The following is a 26293-nucleotide window of genomic DNA, read 5'->3' as shown; positions in this document are numbered from 1 at the left end:
CTACTTTCCAAATCCTCATAGGTGTCTAGGCAACCCACAGCAGCAAGTGTAAAACCACAAGCAAATGGAGATAAGCTAAGCATGACAAAGTAAAAATAAAATAAGTAGTGCTCACTCATTTTGCACGTTCTCATTTCTTGAAATTGCATTTAGTAATAACCAAAGTAATAACCGAAGTTCAGATTTTACAATAAATACTCACATTTTGCAAGTGCATAAACTGATGCTCAGCTATTGTTAAGTATGCTTGCATAAGCTTTAAATTCTCCCCATTTCCTATTAGCCTTAGCAGGCAAAGTAAAATAAAGAGTACAAAGTTGGGAAGAAAGATGAAAATGATGGTAATTATGATGAATAATCCATCCAAATATGCCAGCTCAAAAGCTATTGCATTTTCTAATGATTCACTTCACATTTATTGAATGTACATTTTACAAACTTTTTGGGGCACCAATTACATGCAAAATGTGAGAGCACTATACTAAATAAAGAGGTAGGCAGGTAATGTAAATCATTATGACAGTACAATGAAGTGTTTGCACATGATGAGATAATGGACAAAGTGATATTCATTCTTACCAGTCTCCAAGGAAAAGATCTGGATAAACCTCATCCATATCAGCACCATCCAAGAACCGAGACACGTGCATCCTCATCTCAGGGATAGGGCGGAGGCGGGGCTCCACAGTCATTACTATTTCCCTCAAATCTTCAAAATCTACAATAGAGGGAAACAGACAGGGACAAGATTAAAGGCTATATTAGATGTATTTTTTCCCTTTCATCATACAGCAGAATTGCCTAATATAAGAGAATATGGACAATAGAAACTCATGTATAAGAAATTCTTACCTTGGGGTTATTTCCACTTATTGAACCACAGGTGAAATTGATGTATTCAGGAGGATAAGTTTTTCCCCAACAATCTGTCGGGATTTGAACTCAGGCCACTGAGATTGGATGCTGGACACTGCTGGCTCAGTTCAATAAATTACTTTGTGCTGTGATTTTTCTAGTTACTCTTTAATTCATCATATTTTCTGTTATCATGACCAGAACCCTCCATGAGATGAAGGCTAGCAAATTTCCTGCCCTATCATGGGAAAACAACAAAGGAATGGATCCAGTGCTATCCACGAGGTGTCGGAGGTGTTTCTTCACTTTTTGAAGCACATGAGAAAATTATATATTTGGGAGAATTAATCTTTTTCGAAACATTCTGCCTGGGGCAGCGGATTTACAGCTGGGCACACTAACCACTAGACCACGGAGTTGTATATTCGTTATGCCAGTGGATAAATACAATGGTGAAGAGTTAAATTGAGACAGATGATGCCGTAGTGTGATGGTATGTATTTTCACTTACAAGTTTGATCAATTTAGAGATTGGATCAGGCAGATGGGTCTTTCCTTATCCACCTCGTTCATCAACTAGCTGTCCATGCAAGATGGTTAATAAGATCATGCATATTAGGCAACTCTACTGAACATGTTTTTTATAGATTTAAGATTTATTCAAAGCTGCATTTTCAGAGCAAAATTTACTGAACATCTGCCTTTGTAAAGGGATAATGGCAGCACTGAATTTAAATGTTATCAAAGTGAAACTGTAATTTCACATACAAAGCTGAACAGAGTGAAATAAGGTACAACAATTAACAGCAAAGCCACTTACTGGCACAAACATGAATGGAACTTACATGAAGGAAGTTCACTGTCATTGCTATTCATCTGCATCCCCATGGTGCTGTTGAATGATTGTCTTTTCTTTATAAGAGTGGGAGGAGAGAGAGGAGATAGGTGGCTAGCTGGCCTGCTCCCCAACAACTTTCCTTTAGAACACTAGTGAAGCCTCCATTACGCTCCTTACTTGAACTTGCCTCCTTTCTTGTGGCTTTCTTCAACATAAAGCAAAAGACATTGTTACCAATCAGTGAATAATGCAAGTGATTTCAAGTTATATAATGATTATTTCCTAATGCTGTAATACCAAAATTAATGAAAACACAAAATTGTGCTCTTGATGTAATAAATACTTTGAGACAGAGATGACAAAATAGAAGCATTATACTTGGCAAAGATAAGATAGGGATTTTAAGTGAAAATGAGAAAATAGGAAACAAAATCAGAAAAAGAAAGACTAGAAACCTCATGGAAACAGAAGGATATTGCTATAGTGCCAATGCATGGAGTGAGGCTGATGTCAAGTGTAGAAGGAAGGCTCCACCACTGGGCTGCCCCTCACCATGCGCTGCCCTCGCTGGAGGAGGATGACTCTAGGCTGAAAAATAACTAAGTATTAAACCTGATAGCATTCCTAAGAATTTTTCATGAAGGAAAAAAAATAATAAATAAATAAATAAATAAATGATAAAAAAGTAAATTTAGAAGTGAACAGATCATCGCAACTGTCTTGTAGTAGTCTTTATAATTATTTGCATAATTTTTGTAGACAAAATATTCAAGCATCAACCAAATACAATATAAAAGTATGGCCCATGTTCATATACATATTATAAGCATTTCATAGTCGATAAAACTATTTCTTATCCATTTAGCAACATGTTAAATAGTAAAGCTTGAATTAAAACAATATTTGAGCAATTTTCTAAAGATTAAAAGCACTATCTTGTAAGTAAGAGGTGAGTAACGGGTAGTTTGGATTTCCATATTCAGCTTGTTACTGTCATTCCTGTTCTGGGATGTGAGCAAACTGGGAAGGACCAAAATTCCAAAATTGGTGCTAAGAACATAAGCACTGAGTCATTCTTCAGGGTGGCATGCAAAGTTCAAATATTTAGTTGGAATCTATAGTTTGCTTTTCTGAAATAGTCCCCTATCAGCCAATAGTGTTCCACATTCATGTTGTTATCATACTAAATACTAGTTTCATTTTAATAGTTTCAATATAGCTTGAGATAGCAAATCTTTACTGCTCATGATGATAACGTAAAAAAAAAAAAAAAAAAAAAAAAAAAAAAAAAAAAAAAAAAAGTCCTTCCCACAAACTGACCCCAAAATCAGTAAATTATTCTGATGGGACAAATGCAACATAAAAGTTGATGACAAGTAAAATAACTACTCTGCTACTCTAGATATTATGTTTTACAATTCTTGCAAAGCATGGAGAGAAGGGATGTGTGCTTTCATTGCAAAGAAAATGGAGCACCTCGCAGGTATACATGCCTTCAACTTTGTTGTAACAAAATTGTCAGCCTAGAATTTGTTTTTCAGTTTATTGTTGTTAGTTTGAGTTATCACAGATGCTTTAGAAGTTGCAAATTAATTTGATGGTGATCATTCTGTGAAATATGTCAAACACCTGTTAGAATAAAATCAAATACGGTATCAGTCTCCTGGTTAATCAGCTTGGAAATACAGTCATTCAAACCAGCTCCCAAAAGGTTAAAACCTTTGCTATCCCCCAACGTGACTAGATTTACATGTGCTTGGCATGCTTGCTTACTATGCTATGTGGATGCTGGAATCCTCAGATACAGCACAGCCTCTCTAAAAGGCTATGTCTTTTCCTCTTGCTCAAAAATCTTTTTCAGCTACTGATACTTTGAAGAATAAGCTTGGAAAAGCTGCACTGAATAGCATTGTTCATGTCATCCTGTTTGTTGTGGAGTGTGATGCATCAGATGTGGCTGTGTCTGCTACTCCAAATCACGCTGGCTGACCAGTGTCTTTCATGTGTCGGATGTTATCTGGCAGTGAGTTATTATCATCCTGTCAAGAAAGAGGCAACTGCAATTATTAAAGCTGGGAGGAAGTGGTCTCACCTGTTGCTGGGGTGGCACTTCACTATTGTGACAGACTAGCTGTCAGGCACATTCATGCTGGAGTCACAGAAGAACAAAGGTGAAGACTGACAATATTCAGCTATTCCATTAGGTATCGGACAGGCAGATACAACATAGTTCCTGGCACCTTTCCTCAGGTTTTCTGCAGAGCTATTGCATGATCAAACCTGACAGCCATTCCTGAAGGTCTCTGCCATCCAGGAATTGTCAGAATGCTTCATTCTGCTTGGGCAGAGAATTTCCCACATTCTATAAGGTTGCCAAATATGTCTAAAGTTGTTGTGTATGTGCTGAAATTGATCCAAATTTGAAATTTCTATAAGCCTGTTGGAAATAATCTTATGAATGCTACCAAATCAATGGTAAAATGAAGTATCAATTTCAAATGTCCCCTTATGTCCACATCTGGTATCCAGATGGTCATGAATCTTCCTTCTGTGATCTGGCACCATACCAAATGCCTGTAACCTCATTGCCAATTTCCCTAGACTACCCATAGATTATTTAATCTAAGAAATATTGAGTGGTTCATTTACTGAATTATAACCCATCTGGGGCAGGAAGAAATATCAATTAATCAGCCATTTGGGGGATGTGCCACGGGAGTGTGTTGCCTAACTCACCCTGGGATTCTCCCCAAGCAAATCTCCATGCAGGCCCCCTTCCCATCCAAAGTACCTCAAGGCAGGCTCTGTCAAATGGCTCAAGCCATGAACTCTGTGGGCTTCCCATTAGCCTCCTCCACTCGGGGTTGTTTGTTATAGACATCATGGTGAGCAGGGTCAGCTTCTGGGCAATGTGCCACATGTCCATATAGCCGAAGGTGGCATTCACGAACTAAGTAGGTACCTAATGGGCTTATAATCAGTCTCACAGAGCAATCACTACTTTAAGACACAGTCATTCCAACGATATCCCATGATTCTTCCTAGGCACTTACCAAAGGCATCAATCTGCCTCTTTACAGTCACTATTCAGTGTCCATGTCTCACACCCATAGAAAAAGACAGGGGGAGCCTGTGAATGGAAGATCCGGATCTTTGTCCTGGCGGGCATCTATAATGCCATGCACTCGTGCTGCGTCCATTACACCATAGGCCAAAATAGAGCCACCGTAAGACTTACTAATGAAACCAAGGTATGTGAAATTTTCCAAGGTATCGGTTTCCTCGTTACACACGCCAGCATACTATACTGTTTCTTTCAGCAAGCTACTTCAAAATGACTTGGATCCACACCTCTGCCTAGTCCCCAGTCCATGCAAGTGTCGCAAGGTGGTGAGGCAAGGACAGCCCTGCCTCTGTTGTGTTCACGGGGAAGAAGCTGGACAGGCCACCCCGCCCTCCACTTCACAGCACATTCAGATCTCCCAGGAACGTCCTGGCTCTGTTTTGATTGCGTCTGCTCCTCCCAAGGGGTCGCCTGCAATCTTGTTAAGGAAGCACCTGCTGGCCCAGTGTCGGGGTGCGCTTTGGATGGCGCGGTCCGCCATCTTTTCGTAGGGCGCCAGACAGCTGACCGTGACAGCCGTGCGTGTGCCCGCCGGATAATGTGACAATGGTTCTGCACCAACCTTGGACATCTCTGATGCAATAGTTGCTTGATTTAATCAGTCATCAAAGCACTACATGAAAATTCGGCGAACAAGAGCAACACCTGCTCATCCACTGGCGCTATGGAAGACTGACTCCGCTAATGATGAGGCTTGTCCGTCAGGGGGCGGCCCTGTGCGAACCCTGGCTCCGAGCACACCAAAGGACGAACGGAGCGGACGCACGCACTCACGGACTAGTATTCAAAGACACACACACACACACTATATATATATATATATATATATATATATATATATATATATATATATATATATATATATATATATATATATATATATTACTTTAATTTTCCATAAGCTAATAGTTACTGCACTAAATTCTAACTAATGAGGACCCGCGGAACACATTGGCCGCCGTGACATTACTTCACTCACTCGCTGCCCATACTCCCAGCGGTGTTTCCACGGATTTTATTTTCTACAATCGGAAATGATAGTAAGGTCTGAGGGTAGGCGTTCTGGAATCATGTAGTTCCTCTTGGGAGGGTCTTGTGTCAAATTAAAGATGTTGAGTAATGCAGAATAGAACCATCGGCACAAGAGTGAATAGGGCAGTTTGTTTTGGAAAGATCATACTGGACAGAGCCTTGTGGGACACCACTTGATAGGTTTAGGGGAAAAACAGTGACCGTCTACTACAGCAAAAAATAGATCGGCCAGAAAGCAAACTAGAGATGAAAGTACAGAGAGGGATAGAATCCGTAGGAGGGTAGTTTGGAAAGCAAAGATTTGTGCCAGACTGTCAAAAGCTTTGAAGATGTCAAAGGCAACAGCAAAAGTTTCACCGAATGTTGTTGAGTTGCGCTTATTTTTGTATTATCTTGTTTTGGTGGTTTGGTAATTTTGCAATGACTGATCTCACAGATCAAAGAATCTGCATCAAGTTCCGCTGCAAGGTTAACAAGACAGCTGCAGAAACTGCTGGGAGTATGGGTGGTGAGTGAGTGAAGCAACGGGCCCCCAGGCGTATGGTCCCCATTAGTTATAATGTAGTACAGGAAACCTTTGGTCCCAAACCAGAACATTTTCCTGGTACAGGCTGACATTTCAGGGAAGGCCAGCCTACCGAACGTCTGTTGAACTTGAACCATTCTGGACGACCGTCAAGGAGCACATCACCAGAAAACGTCCAAAAAGTTCACCAGGATGTCTTTACAGTTCATAGACGAACTATCCATATACATTTAAATGAAATTTAACTCAATCTGCACTAAATTTCAAATCCTATAAGTCTGAGACAAGTAAAGGATCTTGTTTAAAGGTTCTGCAAACTTATATATATGAATGATAATACTATACTTCGACAATTTTCCACTAATCTAAAATTCACTAACCATGATGAATGACAAATTGACTAGCTCTGCATCCTTTATTGAAATATATTCCTCTTCGGGGAGACTTCTATTTAGGTTTCCAGTCATCCCCTGCATATACCATGTTACATGCATTCTTTCCAACAAAAGAATCTAGTTTATGAAGATAAGCCATTACAACACAAATATGAGGATCAAAAGTATCGTCATTTGTAAAGGAAAAAATATAACACGATTTTATCCACTTAACAGAATTGTGAAGTTGAAATAAATCCAATACCAACAACACTCATGTGAAAATTAAAATGAATTGGTTATTATGAATTCCACCAAATAATTCCGGTAGCATATCATAATACTCTGTCTCACACCAACAAAGTATGTGTGTACAATATTCACGCTATCTAGATACCTCACTTTACAACATTAGGATCAAAACCCACTCCACATGCCTGCACAACAGCACACAGCTTCAGCACTTAACTACATCACATCAAAGCTGTAGACATACAAATTTTCTTTGTTCGTTACTTACATTTACACTTTAAAGAGGTTATTCAAATGTTAACTGTGCATCCTATATTTGTAATAATTATAAGACAATACACTTTCATGAATCATCAAAATTTTTCCCACATCTACATGCCTGCAAGCATGCATGCACACAAGAACACACACACACACACACACACATACACACACACATGAATGCAAAAAGGTATGGTTCAATCTTGTTAACTATGAGGTGAATACAACTAGGTAAATAAAACTGAAATTTCAAGACATGCACAAAATATCTGGATATATGGGTGTTTTGCCAGTTTGGATTCAGAAATGGAAGACAAAGTGTCTGATTTATTGAGTTACAATTCAAAGGAGGTTGACATGCTACAGAAGAGATGGATGGATGATTGTATGTACCTAGACCTGGCAAGAGCCTTTGTTATGGTACCACATAAATGACAATAATTGTGGGAGTTTGAACATATATGGAGATGTAGGGGAATTATCTAGAGTGGATGAGGGACTTCCTGAAAAAAAAAAGTGGCATATGACACAAATAAAGAACATTATATCAGAATGGAGAGAAGTAATGAGTGGAATCTCACTAAGTCTGGTGCTGGCATCCACAATGTTTCTGATTCATGCAAATGACAAGGTGGTTGGAACAATGAGATATGTGATCATCTTTGCAGCTGATGCTAATATCAGGAAGGAAGTAAAATAGGAAGAGATTTGTGAAACAATGCAAGAAGAGGATGTTTGAAAGAAATCAGGCGTAGGAAATTTAATTTAATACAACAAAAAAAATGTTACATATTGGAAATGGGTAAATGTAATACTGAGGCTGTCACTTAGCTACTCACTTCACAGTGAACAAATCACAAATACAAAATAAGTAAAGAACATGATAGTGTTGGTCTTGGATAATTTGTTGCCCAAAGAGCCCATTTAAATGAATGTTGGGAGAAACTTGTAAAGTGTTGACAAACATAAGAGTGGATGCGATGAAGAAATTAATATAAGTTCTGACTGTCTCTAGGTCGGAATATGTAGTAGTAGTATGATCTCCATGTAAAATATATATGAACAAGATATTAAAAAAAACAAGGAGCAACAACCAAGATGATCTTCAGTCTGAAAGATTTATTGTACAAAGAGACTGGAAAAAAATGAGGCTGGCATCCTTGAAAGAAAGATAAAAAAGGTGGCATGATTCCAGTGCTCAGAGGAATGATGAAAATAGACAAAATTGATAAAGATCTGGTAGTACGGGTTGAGGTCACAACAAGAGGACAGAGGACATGGAAAGAAACTTAACAAGATAAGGTGCTTGAAGCATATCAAGGACTATAGGTTTCCATATAGATAAACTGAAATGGGGACTGGCCTCGATGAATTAATTCAGAGTTAGTAAGTTTGACCGAGTGAAACACAAACAGGGCCCAAACAAGAGTGGCTAATTTCCTGTTATCCAAGATAAATACAACTAGGTAAACACACACACACACACACACACACACACACACACACACACACACACACACACACACACACACCATAGGGCCATTATATTCTTCTAGCTCTAGGACTACAACACTACCCAATTAGTGGGCTTAAGTTACCCCAAAAATGCAAATCCTTAAAAATGTTACAATACATGAAATCCTGTGCACAATACCAGTACTTACTTCCAATAAGCATAACTGGAACTTTCTGGAATAAAGCAAAAATTATAATAGATACTAAATTATTAAAAATATAATTCATTTACTTCATATATAAAAGATATTCAGTCTACTGTCTCACTAAATATATCACAAGCAGAATTAAATTTTACTTCATGATTTTGACAGAGAAGTTGTTTTCAACAAATGTTTAATTACTTGGACTGGTTAATAAAACTTCTAAAACAAACTAAAGACAAGTTAAGGAAACTTATTATTTACAAACAAAGAGAAGAGTGTTGTAAGAGTTAAATGAAAAGTAAATCTGATATTGTTGTTCACTACAACATTGCAGATAAGTGCATCAAGGATTTTTTTTTGAGGCTGACATCGTAATTGTTGATGGCTCTGCGGAGCGCTGTGCTGGCAGTGGAGCGGGACTTGAAACCTCGTCAACAGTAAACGGTAAACCTGCCAACTGCGCTACAAATTCCAGAAACAACAATCCTTCCATAAACATGAAAGGAACCATAATTTTCTTTTAATTTCCAAGTGTCAATGTTCACCTTTAGTAAAGTTCTTTAAAAAATCAGCTGACAACAGGCACAAACTTGAACCACCAAAATGGGATACATGCACATGCATGGACATGTAACATGCATGTGTACACAAGAACAAACACACACACACACACACACACAATTTATACACTAAACAATGCATGCAAAACAAACAGGCAGGTGTGCAAGCATATACACACACACACACACACACACACACACACACACACACACACACACACACACACACACACACACACACACACACACACACACACACACAGTTTAAAAAAATTACTTAATCTGGCAAAGCAGTTTTATGAATACGTGTTGTATTGTACAATCAATCAATCTGAGTATAAATCAAGAGGAGCATTTTCTCATCCACCCTAAGACACCATCCCTGGGGATCTCTTTGAGTAAGACTCCATGCAGGACACCTTCCTATTCTAAGTATCTCATGGCAGGATCCATCAACTTGCTCATTGCAAGCTTTGTGGGTGTCCCTTTGGCCTCTTTCACTTGGGATCATCTCTTACTGAAAAACTGGTGACTCCTGGGTAGCATGTAACCTGCCCATATAGCCATAATTGGTGTTTACGGACTATACAGGTAATAGGCCTCTATTCATTGTTGATTTAACACAATCATTCCAGCGATGTGAATACACAGATTACCAAAGGCATCAGTTTGACTCTTCAAGCCACTATTTAGTGTCCATGTCTCACAGCAATAAGGTAAGACAGGGAGCACAAGCAACTTTAAAGATATGAACCTTTGTCCTTCTGCAAAGGTATCGACAATGCCATGTACTCGTGTTGAATGAATCTGTAGCACCGTGGGCTAATCAAATCCGCTGTAAGTTCTTAACAGAACCCGCCCTTGTTCTGTACTACGCTAAAAAGGTATGTGAAATTTTCCAAGATTTTTGTCCTTGCCACAAGCTTTACTGATATTAAACAATAAGTTATTAAATACAAAATGTGATAAAGATGGACTTCAGAAAGAAAAGAGCACACCAGAGTGGAGACAAATAAATTGTGACCACTTTGCTTACACCTTCTGCAGCAAACGCATTGGACAACTTATTGCATGAGTATTACAAAAAGGTTTATCTGCTGGATTACCAGCAACAGCAATACTTGTGAACTGACCCATTCACAAGTGATCAAAATGCACATGGGGCATGGATGTCACTAGAAAATGTTAAAATGATAAAAAAAGATTATGCAAAAAAACTATCTGTTGACACTAGTACACCTTGCTCTAATGCAATTTTGTCAAGTAACTGGTTCTGTTCATTGGTAATTCTTCTCTGAATAAGCCTTGGTTATTAAAACTTGAAAAAATGAGTAAGTACCAGGTAATTGAGTAAATAAACATGTACAAAACATAAAAAAAAAAAAAAAAAAAACGTAAATCATAATATTTAGCTACAGAAGCATAACAATTTTTTTGCACTAATTGTATTGTTAACTGGTTCAACATTTTTCATATGCTGTAACACTCACCAGATTGATTAAACTCTGCTAGTATTTATACATCTTTCAGCCATAAAAAATATCCTATTATCAATACTACTACTGTGATATTTATAATAATTGATTCATAAATATAAAATCAGTAGTTCTGCTTCCTTACAATACAGTTAGCTCTATAAAAATTTATAACACTGAAAACATGTCACAAAATATCACCTTTTTTTTCACTGATGCAATGTGATATGATAATGCTTGAACAGTATACACACTGACTAACTGTGTGCAGCCCTTCAAAACTGGGATGACAATATATCTATATATATATATATATATATATATATATATATATATATATATATATATATATATATATATATATATATATATATATATATATATGATTTACATAGGGATATGTCTAAAAATATCTCAATTGTAGATATAGGTTTATAACCAATATATCAAATACTCATTTTGTAATTACAATGAAAATCACTACATACCACATCTAGTAGCTGCAATAAAACATAGTAATAAGATTCATTTTGTGTTGAGCAATCTGCTAAAAGGATGGTAGGTCCTGAACAGTACTATGGTGTGTGTATGTAGAACAGGAAGTAGAGAGGTGCACCCCCAGGCCCTCCATGGGGTGACAGTGAGGGACTCTTATGAGCTAAGAAAATACCCTTAGAGTTAGTTGTGATTCCTTCACAGATAACAAGTGGCTGTTTCATGGTGTGAATTTTAGAGGAGCATGATTTATAATAAAAGTAACACCCCAAAATATGAAAAACCCACTGAAAATATCAGGAATGAACAAACTGAGGAAACAATAGTTGATATATATATAAACCAATCTATGAACTACATGACAAACAACTGTAATCAATGTGGCAGTTTGAGCATATCAGCAAGAAGCAGTTAAAGCACTTCATCCAAAAATGTTGATGAATAAAACTAGACCAATGGTATATTGGAATTAAGTAATATTAAAAAAAAAAAAAAAAAAAAAAAAAAAACTCCAGTATGTAAAAAATACACACTTATTTTTATAACAGCCATGGATAACTTTTTTTTATATGAAAGTTAAAAAAACATAAAGGTGGGAACAAAGGGTATAACCCAAATGAGGGGAAGGTATACATTAATTCAGCAAGTGATGGGCTAAATATGTATGTAACAGAATGACAGACAAAACCCTTATTTACCCTACCAACCTAACATATTTATGATCATCCAATCACAGAACTGTGAAAATAAAACAACTCATTTATGTTTGCGCCTGGTAGTTTTTACCAAAAGAAGAATATAGAATGTTTCGAGCTGTAAAAAGAAAAATGATCTCAAACATAATACACTACAACCTACCCCAAACTTAAAGCAACTGACCAGTCACACAAAACAGGTCTCTGCACCCCATATAGAGTTAGTCTGGGGATAAAAGACAGCTAGTTTGAACTCACAACATCGGGCATGTCTAATGATTACAATTTCAGATATGAATTAAGTATGTAAAGGATTTCCAATCTTCTCTGCAACTGTTCCGTGGAAGTTTTATGCATCAAAAAGGGACCCACAAATGTCTGCCAGCATTATCAGCTTAAAGGGACCATGGAACTTTGCATTTTATTATCATTTTTTTCTAACTTGATTATCAATAACTGGAGTAAGTCATCATTAAAGTTGCAGAGGCAACGGCATTATTGAAACATTAGAATATACTTCATCACACATAACAAAATCTTCACTGCTATTAAATCTTTTTAATTAAAATCTCTCCCCCTCCATATTTTTATGTGCTGCCCAAAAAAGTGGAAGGCTCTCTTGGGGGGCCCAGTGGATGGCCCCGGCCTGTTGATGGCGAGGGCGGATTTCATTTTAAGTGGCTGTTATGATATACGACGAATAAATATTGTAAATACTCTCTTAATGTTGATAGTTCTTTTAGTATGCAGATACAACACATAATGCAAATGGCTATTTCTATTGCTTATTGTTCCTCTATTTATATTGTTTCTATCTGATTTTTCAAGACAACTATTTTATGCCCGTTCAGCACTACTTGCTATTCAGGAAACCACTCAGTTAATTTCTTATACTGTGATAATTCTGGTCAGGGAGAAGTATCCTCCCTGTATAAAGTTACAATATAAACTATAACATCATCTGATTTGTATATGTAAAACAATAAAAAATAAAAATAAAAATAAAAACTATATGAAATTGACAAGTGATGTGAAAGACTAAAGTACTCTACTGAATTCCTGTATTTTATCACTATTGCAGTTGTGATGTACTGTGGGTCTGTAGTTACAAAGACTGCTGGTTAAAAATGTGTAAAATATAATAAACCCTATCACCTACATAATGCAACTTACCTAACCTATGTAGATTACAACTTATTACAGTACATTGGGAACACTTTTATGACAGGCAAAACTTTCCTTACATAAAACTGGCATACCTCAGTCAGGGACTCGCTAAACATATACCAAACTCTGACCAATTATCAATGAAGTTGTTTTGATTTATTGGAGATATGCCCAAGTTAAGTATAGGAGTTATAATGAACAGAAGACTGAGATGTTATGTGATTTCAAATTTATCTTATACTACAGTGCACAGCAACCAATATTATCTGGTAGCTCAGAGGCTCATAAATGACACAATAGACCTGGGACCAATTTGTATTTCACTAAGCCTAGTCAGAGAAAGCTATAGTTTTAGTCCCTCAAAAGATAACCTATCCAATATGGGCTTTTATCAAAACATGCACATGTTTACACTTAATAACTCCAGTTTCATCAAAAAGCATTAAGACCAATATGGATGGACAAAATCTCATCTGCCATTATCAATCCCTTTTAACCAACAAAGTGGCTTTTCATACCTACTGTTGCCATTTAAGATTATGACAAAATTAGGCCTTAAATCAGCCTTCATAAATTCCTAGTGCTCATTATGTAGGACAAGAACATTTATTCATGCCAGTCTTTAATCTTCCTTTTTTCCATCTGAGCTTCCTGCAGTGTAGCTTGTTGGCTGCTGAAGGAGCTGCTAAAGATTGCTCCGCTCCTTCTTAAGCTTGTTGTCCAGATCCGCAAGCTGTTGGAGGAACCCGTCATTGGGATATATGGCCCTGTTCTGGCGCAGAGTTTGAATGGCCTCAACAGCGGACATCCTCTTCTTCAGCATGAGATATGCGCATGCTATGGTGGATGAACGTGAGATGCCCATGAAGCAGTGCACCAGGACCTTCCCTGCCAAGTTGTATTCTTAAGTGACAGGAAATTACTCACAAGAATTTGGAACTGTAGGCAAACTTATATAATCACATTTCAATATCATGAAATAATAAATTAGTAAAAATCTTGACTACATGCAGGTTAATATTTAAAAGTAAAATTTTACTAATGCTGAACTTTATCAAGAAATATAAAATTCATATATCATATCAGAAAATCTATAGAACTAAGATATCACAAGCACAGGAAACTCTCACTATTTGGTCTTCCAATAAATTTACTATTTCTGAAAAAAGGTAGGATTTGGAATTTGATTTTTTTCCCTCTCATTCAAGTATTTTCTGCTTGTCATCCTTCAATCTGCCACAGCAAAAAAAAAATTATATAATAACTATCTAACTTGTATCTAATCATAATATATTGTATTATATTATGATAACCAAATAACTTACATGTTCCAAAACTAAAATGTGACATTATATTGTCTGAAAATCATTGTACTATTTTTTAATCTTGCAATAGGTAAATTATGAAGGTGGTAACCAAATATGAATATTACTTTGACATGCCTCAAACAATTGTAAAACTCCTTAAAAGGAAAGCTAAAAGGGATGGTTGGTGCGACCTTCACAATCATAATTTCTAGTTTCCCTTTAGGCTTTTATTCCTATATTGATTGGGCTCCGTTATTCCTTATTAGCACTGCACCAGACTAAACCTAAACCAGGGACCCTTAACGAGGTGAGAACAAATGATCTAAAGAGGAACAAAAAGGTACAAGTGGTTATAAATGATACCTAAGAATGGTGTGCTTCATTGCAAATGAGTTAGCATATGAAAAAATGATGCTGATAGTTTCATGAATGGGGAGTCAGTGTAGTAAGTGTGAGCAAAACTCATTTCTTGTTTGGTAGGAGAGCAGATAATTGTGTGTGAGGGCATATATGGTTGTGTGGATAGCAACATTCAAAAGCATTGGTAAAAGAGAAGACATGTAAAGTTCAAATGTTGGTCTCAATATCTTTGTCTCATTAGCCCTTGAGTCTATGGAGGAAAAGAGCACATTACCCAAAACACAGGGGAAATGAGACACCTGAGTTACCAGCTTACTTTTACCATGTTTTCCAAGGAGCTCATTTATTGATCACCCTGAGAGACAGGATAAGCAGCTGGTTGGGCTGTGTGCTGATTGCCATGGCAGGGATCAAACCCAGACTTATGGATTTGTAGATTTAGGCAGCATCAAAGGTGGATGGGACAGCAAGTAGAAAATTCCCTAATGGAATAATTTCAGGTCTTTCCATGCCCAAATTAAGTGGACCACAGCCAAAAAATTTGGTCTCCTGCAGGTTCCTGGTATATATCAGGGGCTTATCTTCCCAGAGGTAGGATCCTGCCCCAAGCCCAAAGCAACTGATCACAGCAGTTGCCAAACCTGCTCCAGAGCAGGGGGTGCCATCAACATCTGGGTAAAATCAGGCTGCCTTTTGAATCTGGCCCTGGTGGCATAACTTGTTATGACTTTAGCAAATGAGAGCAACTTGGCCCTATTGGTACAGGAACTGAGAGAAAGGTGTACAATCAATGTAACCTCTAATACAGTGGTTCCCAACCTTTTTTCAGGCGACCCCAATCATGCACCTCTAGACATGACCGCAACCCCACTAGTTTAGTTGTATATGTGTTATAATATAAATAACACCACGTTTTATATTTTGAGGTCTTGGCGACCCCAGGAAAAACGCTTGGCGACCCCAGGGTTGGGAAAAGGGGCTCTAATATATGGTTCAGAAACTTGATGCCTCACAAAATATTTAGAAAGAAGGCTAAGAAGTGTACTAAGAGGAATGGAGACAAATGCTGGGTACAACATTGAGAGACAGGAAATGATCACCATGGACTAGAGAGGCAATGAAGATATTTTAATGACTATTAAGAATAAGAAATAGACTAGGGCAGGTCACATCATATGAAGAACTGATAACAGATGGACAACCAAGTAACAGAATGGCACCCAAAGTCAGGTCAGACAGTGGACTAGGTGGAGAGGTGAAATTATAACATTTCTTAGAGCAGGATGGAGTACACTAATATCAAACAGAGGTGGTGAATGTTAGGAAAGGCCTTTGTCCTGTAGTGGGCTTAAGATAATGAACCACTACACTATAGATGCACAAAGGTAATGAACCACTACACTATAGATGCACAAAGGTAATGAACCACTACACTATAGATGCACAAAGGTAATGAACCACTACACTATAGATGCACAAAGGTAATGAACCACTACACTATAGATGCACAAAGGTAATGAACCACTACACTATAGATGCACAAAGATAATGAACCACTACACTATAGATGCACAAAGGTAATGAACTACTACACTACAGATGCACAAAGGTAATGAACCACTACACTATAGATGCACAAAGGTAATGACCCACTACACTACAGATGCAAAATACTTGATTGGAACATCAAAATATGCTGCTGTGGCTTTGTATTAAGATGAATAATGATAGTCCCTTTGTCAATCAGTTCATCCTTTACGTTACATAATTTTTTTTCTCTATGAATGGTGATTATTGTTATTTGTGAAATATATGTAGTTTTATGCATACTGCCTCTGACCTCTACCTCTACCTCTGACAGTTGTTGATCATAATTTGTTACTAAATGAGAGACCACCCTTGCCCAGCTCAAGGGATAGTCTCTGCCCATCTAAGTTGATTCCCTTGGAAGAGAATTCGTTGCTTTTCATTTCATATCTTTGATTTTGGCCCCTAAGCATATTTTATTAAAAGCATAAGGCAAGAGGCATCCTTATATATGGATAAACTGCACAGATTTTTGTGTAATGAATTTAGTCAATCTGAAAGCAACTCAACAAAAAATCTATAAGTCCTTCATGAGTTCTGAATTACGAATATTTTTTTTACTTTCATGGAAATATGAATACATATTTTAAATTACATTATTATGAAGGTAGCAGGATCTGTATCATCCCTCTGCATTATATCCATTAATTGAAATTAATTTCAAATTCTGGCAGCAGGTGGTATCTTTACCTTACTGCATCATATGCCCTTTATGCTTATATTTTGGCGAGCCAAGTGTTTTAACATATTTCCTTTAAATTCATTTTAATAAAATACACAATTTTAATTTAATGGAAATCATCCTAGGAATTTATATAAAACTTTTTTGTTCATCATAGATGTTCTAAAACCACAACCAACCAATTGAATTTTAGAGTGAGAGTTTCACCTACATACTAACTTAACTCTATGGCACTCACCTCCCCCACTCAGAGCTTCTTCAATAAACATGGCCCCGCTATCAAAATACTGCGTTATGTTGGCTGAGGGAAAGTCCAACAGTTTCATGCCCATGTATTTAATGCCAGCATCTCTATAATAATCAGCATCAGTGTCCACAGTGGCAAATTTACTACCTTGAGCTGTGTTCAGTACATGAGTGATCCCCATTTTTTTCAAGAATCCCTTGTTCTTTGCTGCACCCCTAGAAAAACAATCAAAATTACCTCAAGCATTGTACACGCACCAACTAGGGCATACAAAAAAATTCTATACATATGATGCACTGTAATAAGACTATACATAATATTATGTCCCTGCATATAATAAGAATCAAGAATCAGTTCATATTTCATTCATGATCATGAGCAAAAAGCTTCAGTATATCAGCACTGTATATAAACATGATTCCATCCCTGACATGTGTCCAGTGACTAAGAGCATTGCTTGTCAGAAATGAAAAATAGTGTAGGTCTGGTAAGACTTAAAAACTTATCACAGTAATCATCAGCATAAAAAATTTCAGTTCTCAGTGGGAAATAATAACAAGCATACTTAGGAATAATTGTAGTAGTGGTACTACTGCAGTAATAATTTGTTAATCTGAAGTCCAGTGATCTAAAAATCTCAATAGTCTAACTACTTAAAGGCAGGATATTAAAATCTGAAAAAAAAAAAAAAAAAAAAAAAAATCATTTTGGCGCCAAACCAAAGCCTGATGACCAACACAATGCTGGGAGTTCCTTGTTTATGCTCTTACATAGATTTCATCTCTGGTTATGACTCCAGAACACAACATAAGCCACCTATAACAGGAACAAGTGGCAGCAGTAGTGTTAGTACTGGTGGTAAACATAGAAGTTCCTAACAAAACTATGTAGTATTGGAGGTAGTAAGTGGTAGTAGTAGTAGTAATTATAGTTAAAATGTCATAATAATAATAATAAAAATATAGTATAATAAGTCTTAATCTGAATTCCACTAATCAGAAAAGTTTTAATAATCCAATTTCAAAGACAGGAAATTATATGGTGCTGTCTGAGAATTTTTTATTTTATTTAAAGTAAAATACATTTACAGTTTTTTTAATTAGCAAATGTTCACTATACCAATGGTTTGAAATAGAATGAATTTGCATGTGAGTGGAGGCAGAGTGTACTTTTGATGGTTTTAGACACTTTTGTTATTTTAAAGAGCAAGATTTGTAAGGGCATCATTTTTGTTGGCAAAACAGTTTGAGATTATTTGAAATGGCTTTTCTTTGTATTTAATAAAAAAAGGTCAGCAAAGGCTACTATAAACAGAACTTAATTTATTGGATAATGTCTTACTCTGTCTTCTTCATGATAAGGTGAAAAATTAAGTAATATTTCATGCTAGAACACTGACTGAGCTTTCTTCGTCAGGCTTATGAATATTCTCTTGACTTATAAGTGACATTAGTCTAAACTTATTAAAATTATGGCTCATCTCCCACATTGCATGGGTTATAGTACTCATTTTAAATTTTCTCATTATCTTTGGCCCCCTAAAACACAAGAACAACTGAATGTCAAAGCACATTTTTTTAATATTTATTTGTATTTTTAAAGTTATCAATCCTTGCTGTCTGGAATCTGGACTTACTAATTTTTGAACCTACACTCCATATATTGAAAAATCCTGGATTTAAGAATTTTATTTTTGCACATTTCAATTGCTGCCCTCAAAATTTTGGACTATGGAGATTTTCAAACCAGTGGATTAACATATTTCCTGAGAAGGTTCATAACTTACGGGGCCATTCATGTCTTTACATCTCTAGCTCTTGTACTACCCTCAGATTTAGGAGGGGAAAAATCAAAGAGAGCAAGGCCTGAAGAGTCCTACAGATTATCCTACAGAACCATTTCTGATAAGCATTGTATTTACTGCTACAGCCTGGAGACCAAAAGGCATCCATGCATTGGAAGCATCCAGTCTTCTTGATTGAAAAGAGCAAGCTCAAGGCCTATTGATTGAAGGGATATAGAGTTCTTACGGAAGTCAATTAACAAGGCATTTTACTTTCAGGTCTTCAGACAACTAGGGAAGTAGGGGCATATAAAGAGAATGGATATTTGGAAACCTTGCAACAGTCTCCTTACTAAGACAATGCTCTTCCACAAATTCACACCTCCTTGCAGCCAAGTGGACGTTACTGGGGTGAAGACTCCCCCTATATTATTGCTCACGACCTCACTCTCTGTGATTCCTAGTTGCTCCTTAAGTTGAGGTTAGTGAAGAGGATGCCAATAAAGGAGTGAACTACTTCTCACAGGATTATTACAACTATTCCAGTTATCAGAAAACATGCAGTCCAGGTGTGAGGCCAGGAGAGAATGTACCCATATATGTATGCAAAATAATACATCCTTTACATTATATGAAACATTTCCTTCAAAATTCAATAATAATTTTGCAGTTTATCTTACAGGTGGATGCTCTCACTTCCTTGGCTGCAAAGGTAAAGGAGCCCAAAGCATCATACTTACAGGTCACCGATGTAGATTCCTGGGTAGCATTCGTCCATGCTGATTCCAAGCCCAGCAGCATGGGATGACTCGGGGCTTGGTCTGATTTTCACCTGTGTTTTCTGAATGGCAGTAAGAATGTCTCGGGCAGTCGTTGTTTCCTGTGCATTTGCCATCGTGCAGTAGAAATATCCACTATTACTGTGTCTAAGGCCAAGTGTTTCTTGGAAATCGTCCGTCTCTCAGGGGCTTATTTTTTCCAAAGGTTTTCAGTTTGTCTTATAGACCTTCACATGTTATTATGCACTTCCTTGTTTAAAGAGAAAAGGAAAATTAATTCAGTTTTCATAAAAAGTAAATTTTTTCTTAAAATGTTCAAACACATTCCTTCACAAACAATATCATTTCTACTCATAACATTTAGTATATGCAACAAAAATTAGAATAATGCAAGAATATGGAAACCCTATACAGTAAACTCCTCCAAGTCAGCATTTTTTAGGTCGAAATTACAGATAAGTCAACAAGGCAAAATTATTGTTTCATTATCATATTTTTTGGTTGAATTTTTTCTCCAGAAAAAGTTCTCAATGCCACTTTACGTCCAATGTACTGAAGCTAAAACATCTTATGAATTGGCACGGGTCAAAAAATGCCTGCCATTTTATTTTTCAACACTGCTCTTAAATGCATCATACTAATGAAATAATTTACTAATGCATGTTTCTTTCTATAAAAATTGTGTATGAAAATGTCAAAAGGATAATGAAAACTGGAACAAAACTACTGACGGTAGGATAGGCAGTACATGTAAACAAAGGATGCTCTGCTCAGCATGGCACAGTTGTTTTATATGAAAGTAAATACTACATAAGTATTCATTCCCCAACAACTGGGTCGAAGTGAGCAAAGCATCCTGTTTGTACAAGTTGAAGATGCGAGCGTGGGTTCCCTTCGTCCGCCGCAAGACGAGAGCGCTCAGAGCAGAAAACAATGGGAATGGGGTCTCAGTCCGCGTTGTACACTCGCAGAGGTAGCATCCACGCCCTTGTGTCCGCCTACGTTTGTGCTCTTGTGTGTGATCTTTGTGTTTTCAGCACTAAGGTGTGCGTTCGTTTTGGTTTACGAGCAAAATTCCGGAATGAATTAAGCTTGTAAACTGAGGTAGACCACCAGGCCCCTTAAAGAAAAGTCTATTAGCACTATGGGCCACATGAAAAGAAAATAATGATGATAAAAATAAAATAAAATAGAAGGGAACATATATCCTTTATTGGCAATAAATATTATTTGATAGTTATGATATTAGATGGTATACCTTTAAAATAAAAAAATGTAGTATAGCATATAAGAAAACATTTTGGAGGGTAAAGAAAACTAAAATCTACATAATAATTTTCATATAAGAAACAACACAAACTCATACATTAATGATATTTAGGATGGGTTGGATTTCAATATATGAGAGAAGTAATCAATAAAGTGGAGAAGAAGGATGCAACAGATTGGATGAATTTAAAATACCTTTTGAATTTTTGTGGAAAACTTATCATTCTACCTTGAAACATATGTATATTATTTACTCTCAACATCTCTATTGTATCAATAGATGGCACATGAAAAGACTATAGTAAATATAACTGTTTTTTACATGTCTATTATATTAAAATACGGCACATGAAAGACAAATAAATATATTTTCTTTACATGTGTGTTAATGAATATGATTATTATTCCTCATTTTTAATTTTTGTTGGCTCAAACCACATGGAATCAGAGACGGAAAGATGAGTTTTCGATCACTTTCATCGAAGACTCTGAGCTTTAGGACACGTTGAAAGTCTTGTTAAGGATGGATGCTGGGTCTCCAAAATAAGTATCTATGTGCTGAGTTTGATGACAAATCAAACACCTACAAATCATGAAGAACATGAAGATTCATGCTCATGATATTACTTCAGAGGATCCCAGTACCACTGAGAAGATTAAGAAGAGGATCAGGCCAACAAAACACATAATCATAGGCCCAAGTGTTCTTAAGTGGCACAAGTAAGAACATGTCTATGGTGTGCTGTTGCAGTCCCTAATACCTCTATATCCTATCAAAGGTGGAAAGCATATGCTTGGAGTACACTTTAATCCTGTGTCCAAACATGCTAGATGTTTTATATTTATTTATATTTTTGGGAGGTAACTCTTATAACTCTGCAGTTTGGTTAAGTTGGCAAGGCCTCCGCCCTATTGATGATGCCAGCCTAAAGAGGTATTTCTGTATTCGGAACATTCTTATTTACAATTTTCCCAGTAAAACTTTTACATAGCACATTATTACTTTCATAGTGAGTGATTTTTCCTATAAAGTTAAAATTTACTAATATACAAAATTTAATAGTATTTTCTCTTCAGCAATATGAAAGCCAACCATATTTTTCTTGTATGAAGCAAAGTTTATGACAGGAAACCAAAGGCAGCAACTGGCCACTTAAAAACTCCATAGTTACGAAAGGTTGAGCCGATTGTTGACACTAATGACAGATATTCATGCCAAAGATAGTAACCCAATACCATCAGTATAAAATAAACAAAAATAACTATAATAACTATAACACCAGCCGCTGTTTCTAGTCAAAGATGCCTCAGTTCAGACCTAATGAGTGATCTAGCTTCAAAGTGTCACAGCTTATCACCAAAGTTCCCAGTAAGGCATGTCAGGGACAGACTATTCCAGAATAAAACCCTAAACCAGAAAAATTAAAAAAAAAAAAAAAGTAAATACTGACAAGATACCCATATGACGTCATATGGTGGGACTTGAAGGATTCTCAGGCTTAATATTACTACTGGGGAGGACACAGGACAGGACAACTCAATTGTTGACAGTAAGGGTAATCACACAATGACATAAATAAGTGTTTATATATATATATATATATATATATATATATATATATATATATATATATATATATATATATATATATATATATATATATATATATATATATATATATATGGTAATAATGAGGTTTAAGATCAGTATGCACTTCACCATCAAAATAAAACAAAAAAACAAATTATGGATTTTTAGGTATTTTGAATAAACCTGATGTTCATACCATTGGATATGCTTCATTTTTCCCCCTGCCCCCTTAGGCTGGGGAATAAGGAAGTGTTGTGAAGGTCAAAATCACTTGAAATAAACATCAGAAAAAACTCGTTTACATGTTAACATTTTTACCAAATTTATCAAATTGTGTAATCAGCTTCCCATTCATTCCTGCCTCTTTTGAAGTACAGGAATAAGTTCTGCATCTTTGCAGTGAATTTGCCAGGGGTGTGGAGTAGGATATAAAAAAATTGACTCCAGGAAATTCTAAGGTTGCGACTCCGACTGCGACTCCACTCCCCTCCCCTCTTCTGCAGCACAGCGGTAAGCAAATGAAACCCAGCCACACCACACACCACACTACAGCCAGCCACAAAATATCACACGTATCATAAAGGAGTAGGAGTTGGAAATATTTTTACCAACTCTGATTCCGACTTCAACTGCGGCCAAAAGTAGGCGACTGACTCCAACTACAGCCAAAAGTAAGAGACTCTGACTCCACACCCCTGGAATTTCCACTCTTTTGGCATTATGTCAGGGGCAAGTTGTTAGTAGTAGCTGTGGCGACTAGGTCACAAGGCCACGAACAAGCAAGTAATCCAAACTGGCTTCAAAGTTGGTTCAAGACTGGCATGATATAAGGCAACGGTGGGCCAGGCTGGGAGGCTGGGGGCAATGACTTAAATGCAGGACTTTATACATAAGAATTGTGACTGAATCTAGACCAAAGCAGCTACCACTCAGTGACTCTCTCTCTCTCTCTCTCTCTCTCTCTCTCTCTCTCTCTCTCTCTCTCTCTCTCTCTCTCACTATTTCAGACTAGGGAGTTTAATATCTGTGTGATATTTCTTTAAGAAATTAGTGATCTAAGTTGAAATTCTGGACATTTGGAGAATTTTAAAAAATCCCCCTGGATGCAGATTTTGACACCTGAAATCTGGACATGTCCAGGAAAATCTGGCCAATGGCAACCCTTAGATAAGTGCCAACGTAACTTGCAGCTGTCGTGTATGCCCCTCACCCTTTACCTTTACTTATTCCATCATCCAGCTCCAGAAGACAAGCATTAATCTAACAATGGAGAGATGGCAGCAATTAAGTGATAACACACCATCAACTGATGGAGTGTTATCAGATATGTTAAATGTTATCAGATCATGACAACATGTTATCAGATCGTGATAACATGTTATCAGATCATGACACCACCACACTGGAGGAGGAGCAGGGGGTGAAATGATTGATGTTTTTAAAATCCTAAAAAGGTTTGTCAGGAGTAGTTGGGGATGGGGTCTACTTCAGACTTGTCCTCAGACACTAACATCTGCAGACCATTGTAAACTTTACAAACTAAGGCATTTGTACACCCATGAGAGGAAAATGTTCTCCTCAAGAGTTGTAAATAGCAGGTATGACCGGAATGAACTCCTGGAAGGGGTTTACAACAGTGACAGAGTTAACTCAAAAACAGCTATGATTGGAATGTTAAAAACCTTCTGGTAAGAGTCACCCCAGTATGAGTACTGGCTCCCTTCCCTCTTGAACCATCACTGGGTAAACTAGTAGATTTACTGTATAATCATTATGGACAAACTTTGCGGTATTTAATAACATATTATCTTTTCCATTTTTCAACAGTGTCAGGGCCAAAGGCATGCCAAGAAGTGTGTTTGGAAGCCTCACACTCAACCCACAGTTCAGGCATGATGACCCACCCCTGGCACCTGAAACTCATGCCTCGGAACCATTTTCTCAGCACGATTAACCACAGTGTTTTATGCCTTACTTGTATAGAACTGTTATATACTGATTTACAGCATGACTAGACCTAATGACCTGATCCTAGCACCTGAAACCCATGCCTCAGAACCATTTTCTCAGCATGATTAACCACAATGTTTTATGCCTTACTTGTAAAGAACTGTTATCATACTGACTTACAGCATGACTAGACCTAATGACCCTGGCACCTGAAACACATGCTTCGGAACCATTTTCTCAGCATGATTAACCAGTGCTTTATGCCTTAATAGTACACAGTTGTTATCATATTGACTAACAGCATGACTAGACTTAATGACTTGACCCTAGCATCTGAAACCTATGCCTCGGAACCATTTTCTCAGCATGATTAACCAGTGCTTTATACCTTAATTGTATAGAATTGTTATCATATTGACTAACAGCATGACTAGACCTAATGACCTGATCCTAGCACCTGAAACCCATGCCTCGGAACCAATTTCTCAGCATGATTAACCATGAAACCCATGCCTCGGAACCATTTTCTCAGCATGATTAACCAGTGTTTTATGCCTTAATTGTACAGAATTGTTATCATATTGACTAACAGCATGACTAGACCTAATGACCTGACATTAGCACCTGAAACACATGCCTCGGAACCATTTTCTCAGCATGATTAACCAGTGCTTTATGCCTTAATTGTACAGAATTGTTATCATATTGACTAACAGCATGACTAAACCTAATGACTTGACCCTGGCACCTGAAACACATGCCTCGGAACCATTTTCTCAGCATGATTAACCACGATGTTTTGTGCCTTACTCGTATAGAAATGTTATCATACTGACTTACAGCATGACTAGACCTAATGACTTGACCCTGGCACCTGAAACCCATGCCTCGGAGCTATTTTCTCAGCATTATTAACCACGATGTTTTGTGCCTTACTAGTATAGAACTGTTATCATACTGACTTACAGCATGACTAGACCTAATGACTTGACCCTGGCACCTGAAACTCATACCCTGGACGAACTACATTTTCAGCACGATTAGCGGCGTTGTTATGTCTTACATGTACAGAATTGTTATTATATTGATCCCCAGGGTTCAGTGTACCGTTCTGGGGCTGCTCTGTGGCTTGACAATACTGAACTATGTATAGCAACCAAGTTAATGAGGGCTGGGTGAGGGGAGCGGCACCCCCCTCAGCATGCAGGACAGGGGCACACAGACACACTCTCCACGCTCACACGGGGCTTGGGTGACTTACTGGGCCGCCACGTCGATAAACTAATAATAATAACGTGGAACTCAGTGAGGGCCACGTCAACACTAATTATAAACTCGTCCACCAGACACTGTGGCCGCGCCTGCGCCTCCTGCCTGCCTGCTATAAAGGTAGGCAGATACCGGTGCCGGTACCGGTACTAAC

At 37.2% G+C, this 26293-nt stretch overlaps 2 protein-coding genes across 10 annotated transcripts in view; both read right to left on the bottom strand.

Annotated features, from left to right (window-relative positions):
- The window catches only part of LOC127004165 (dual specificity protein phosphatase 3-like), a 19368-nt gene extending 10369 nt beyond the window's left edge, over positions 1-8999 (bottom strand). Inside the window, exons 1-5 of one of the 7 annotated variants that reach the window (XM_050871638.1) lie at positions 8927-8951; positions 3467-3732; positions 2149-2281; positions 1701-1898; positions 580-718 (exon numbers count right to left, since the gene is read on the bottom strand). In XM_050871638.1, coding sequence (XP_050727595.1) covers positions 580-718; positions 1701-1743 — 182 coding nt within the window. In that variant the 5' untranslated portion in view covers positions 1744-1898; positions 2149-2281; positions 3467-3732; positions 8927-8951. The other 6 variants (XM_050871639.1, XM_050871641.1, XM_050871642.1 and 3 more) reach the window with 6 other exon arrangements.
- Positions 6777-26293, bottom strand: LOC127004166 (dual specificity protein phosphatase 3-like). Of its 3 annotated transcripts, none has more exons than XM_050871645.1 (4): positions 26132-26293; positions 20022-20310; positions 17490-17713; positions 6777-14203 (listed from the first exon to the last, which is right to left on the bottom strand). In XM_050871645.1, the coding sequence occupies exons 2-4, from the start codon at positions 20174-20176 to the stop codon at positions 14001-14003; spliced, it is 582 nt and encodes a 193-aa protein (XP_050727602.1). In that variant the 5' UTR covers positions 20177-20310; positions 26132-26293; the 3' UTR covers positions 6777-14000. The 3 variants fall into 3 exon arrangements, with proteins under 3 accessions (XP_050727602.1, XP_050727605.1, XP_050727603.1); XM_050871648.1 differs by having other exon boundaries at positions 10388-14203; positions 26112-26132; XM_050871646.1 differs by lacking the exon at positions 26132-26293 and adding an exon at positions 24138-26058 and having other exon boundaries at positions 10388-14203.

Source organism: Eriocheir sinensis, chromosome 27 (genome assembly GCF_024679095.1).
Source record: "Eriocheir sinensis breed Jianghai 21 chromosome 27, ASM2467909v1, whole genome shotgun sequence".
NCBI classification, from domain to species: Eukaryota; Metazoa; Arthropoda; class Malacostraca; order Decapoda; family Varunidae; genus Eriocheir; species Eriocheir sinensis.
Note: the sequence above shows the minus strand (reverse complement) of the source record. Positions and strands in the feature narration are given on the sequence as shown.

Coding starts and splice junctions, on each gene's coding strand:
- LOC127004166 (XM_050871645.1), bottom strand. CDS start 20,176: ATGGCAAATGCACAGGAAACAACGACTGCCCGAGACATTCTTACTGCC. Junction 17,714..20,021: donor GGAATCTACATCGGTGACCT/GTAAGTATGATG, acceptor TTGTTTTTCTAG/GGGTGCAGCAAAGAACAAGG. Junction 14,204..17,489: donor AGAAGCTCTGAGTGGGGGAG/GTGAGTGCCATA, acceptor ACAACTTGGCAG/GGAAGGTCCTGGTGCACTGC.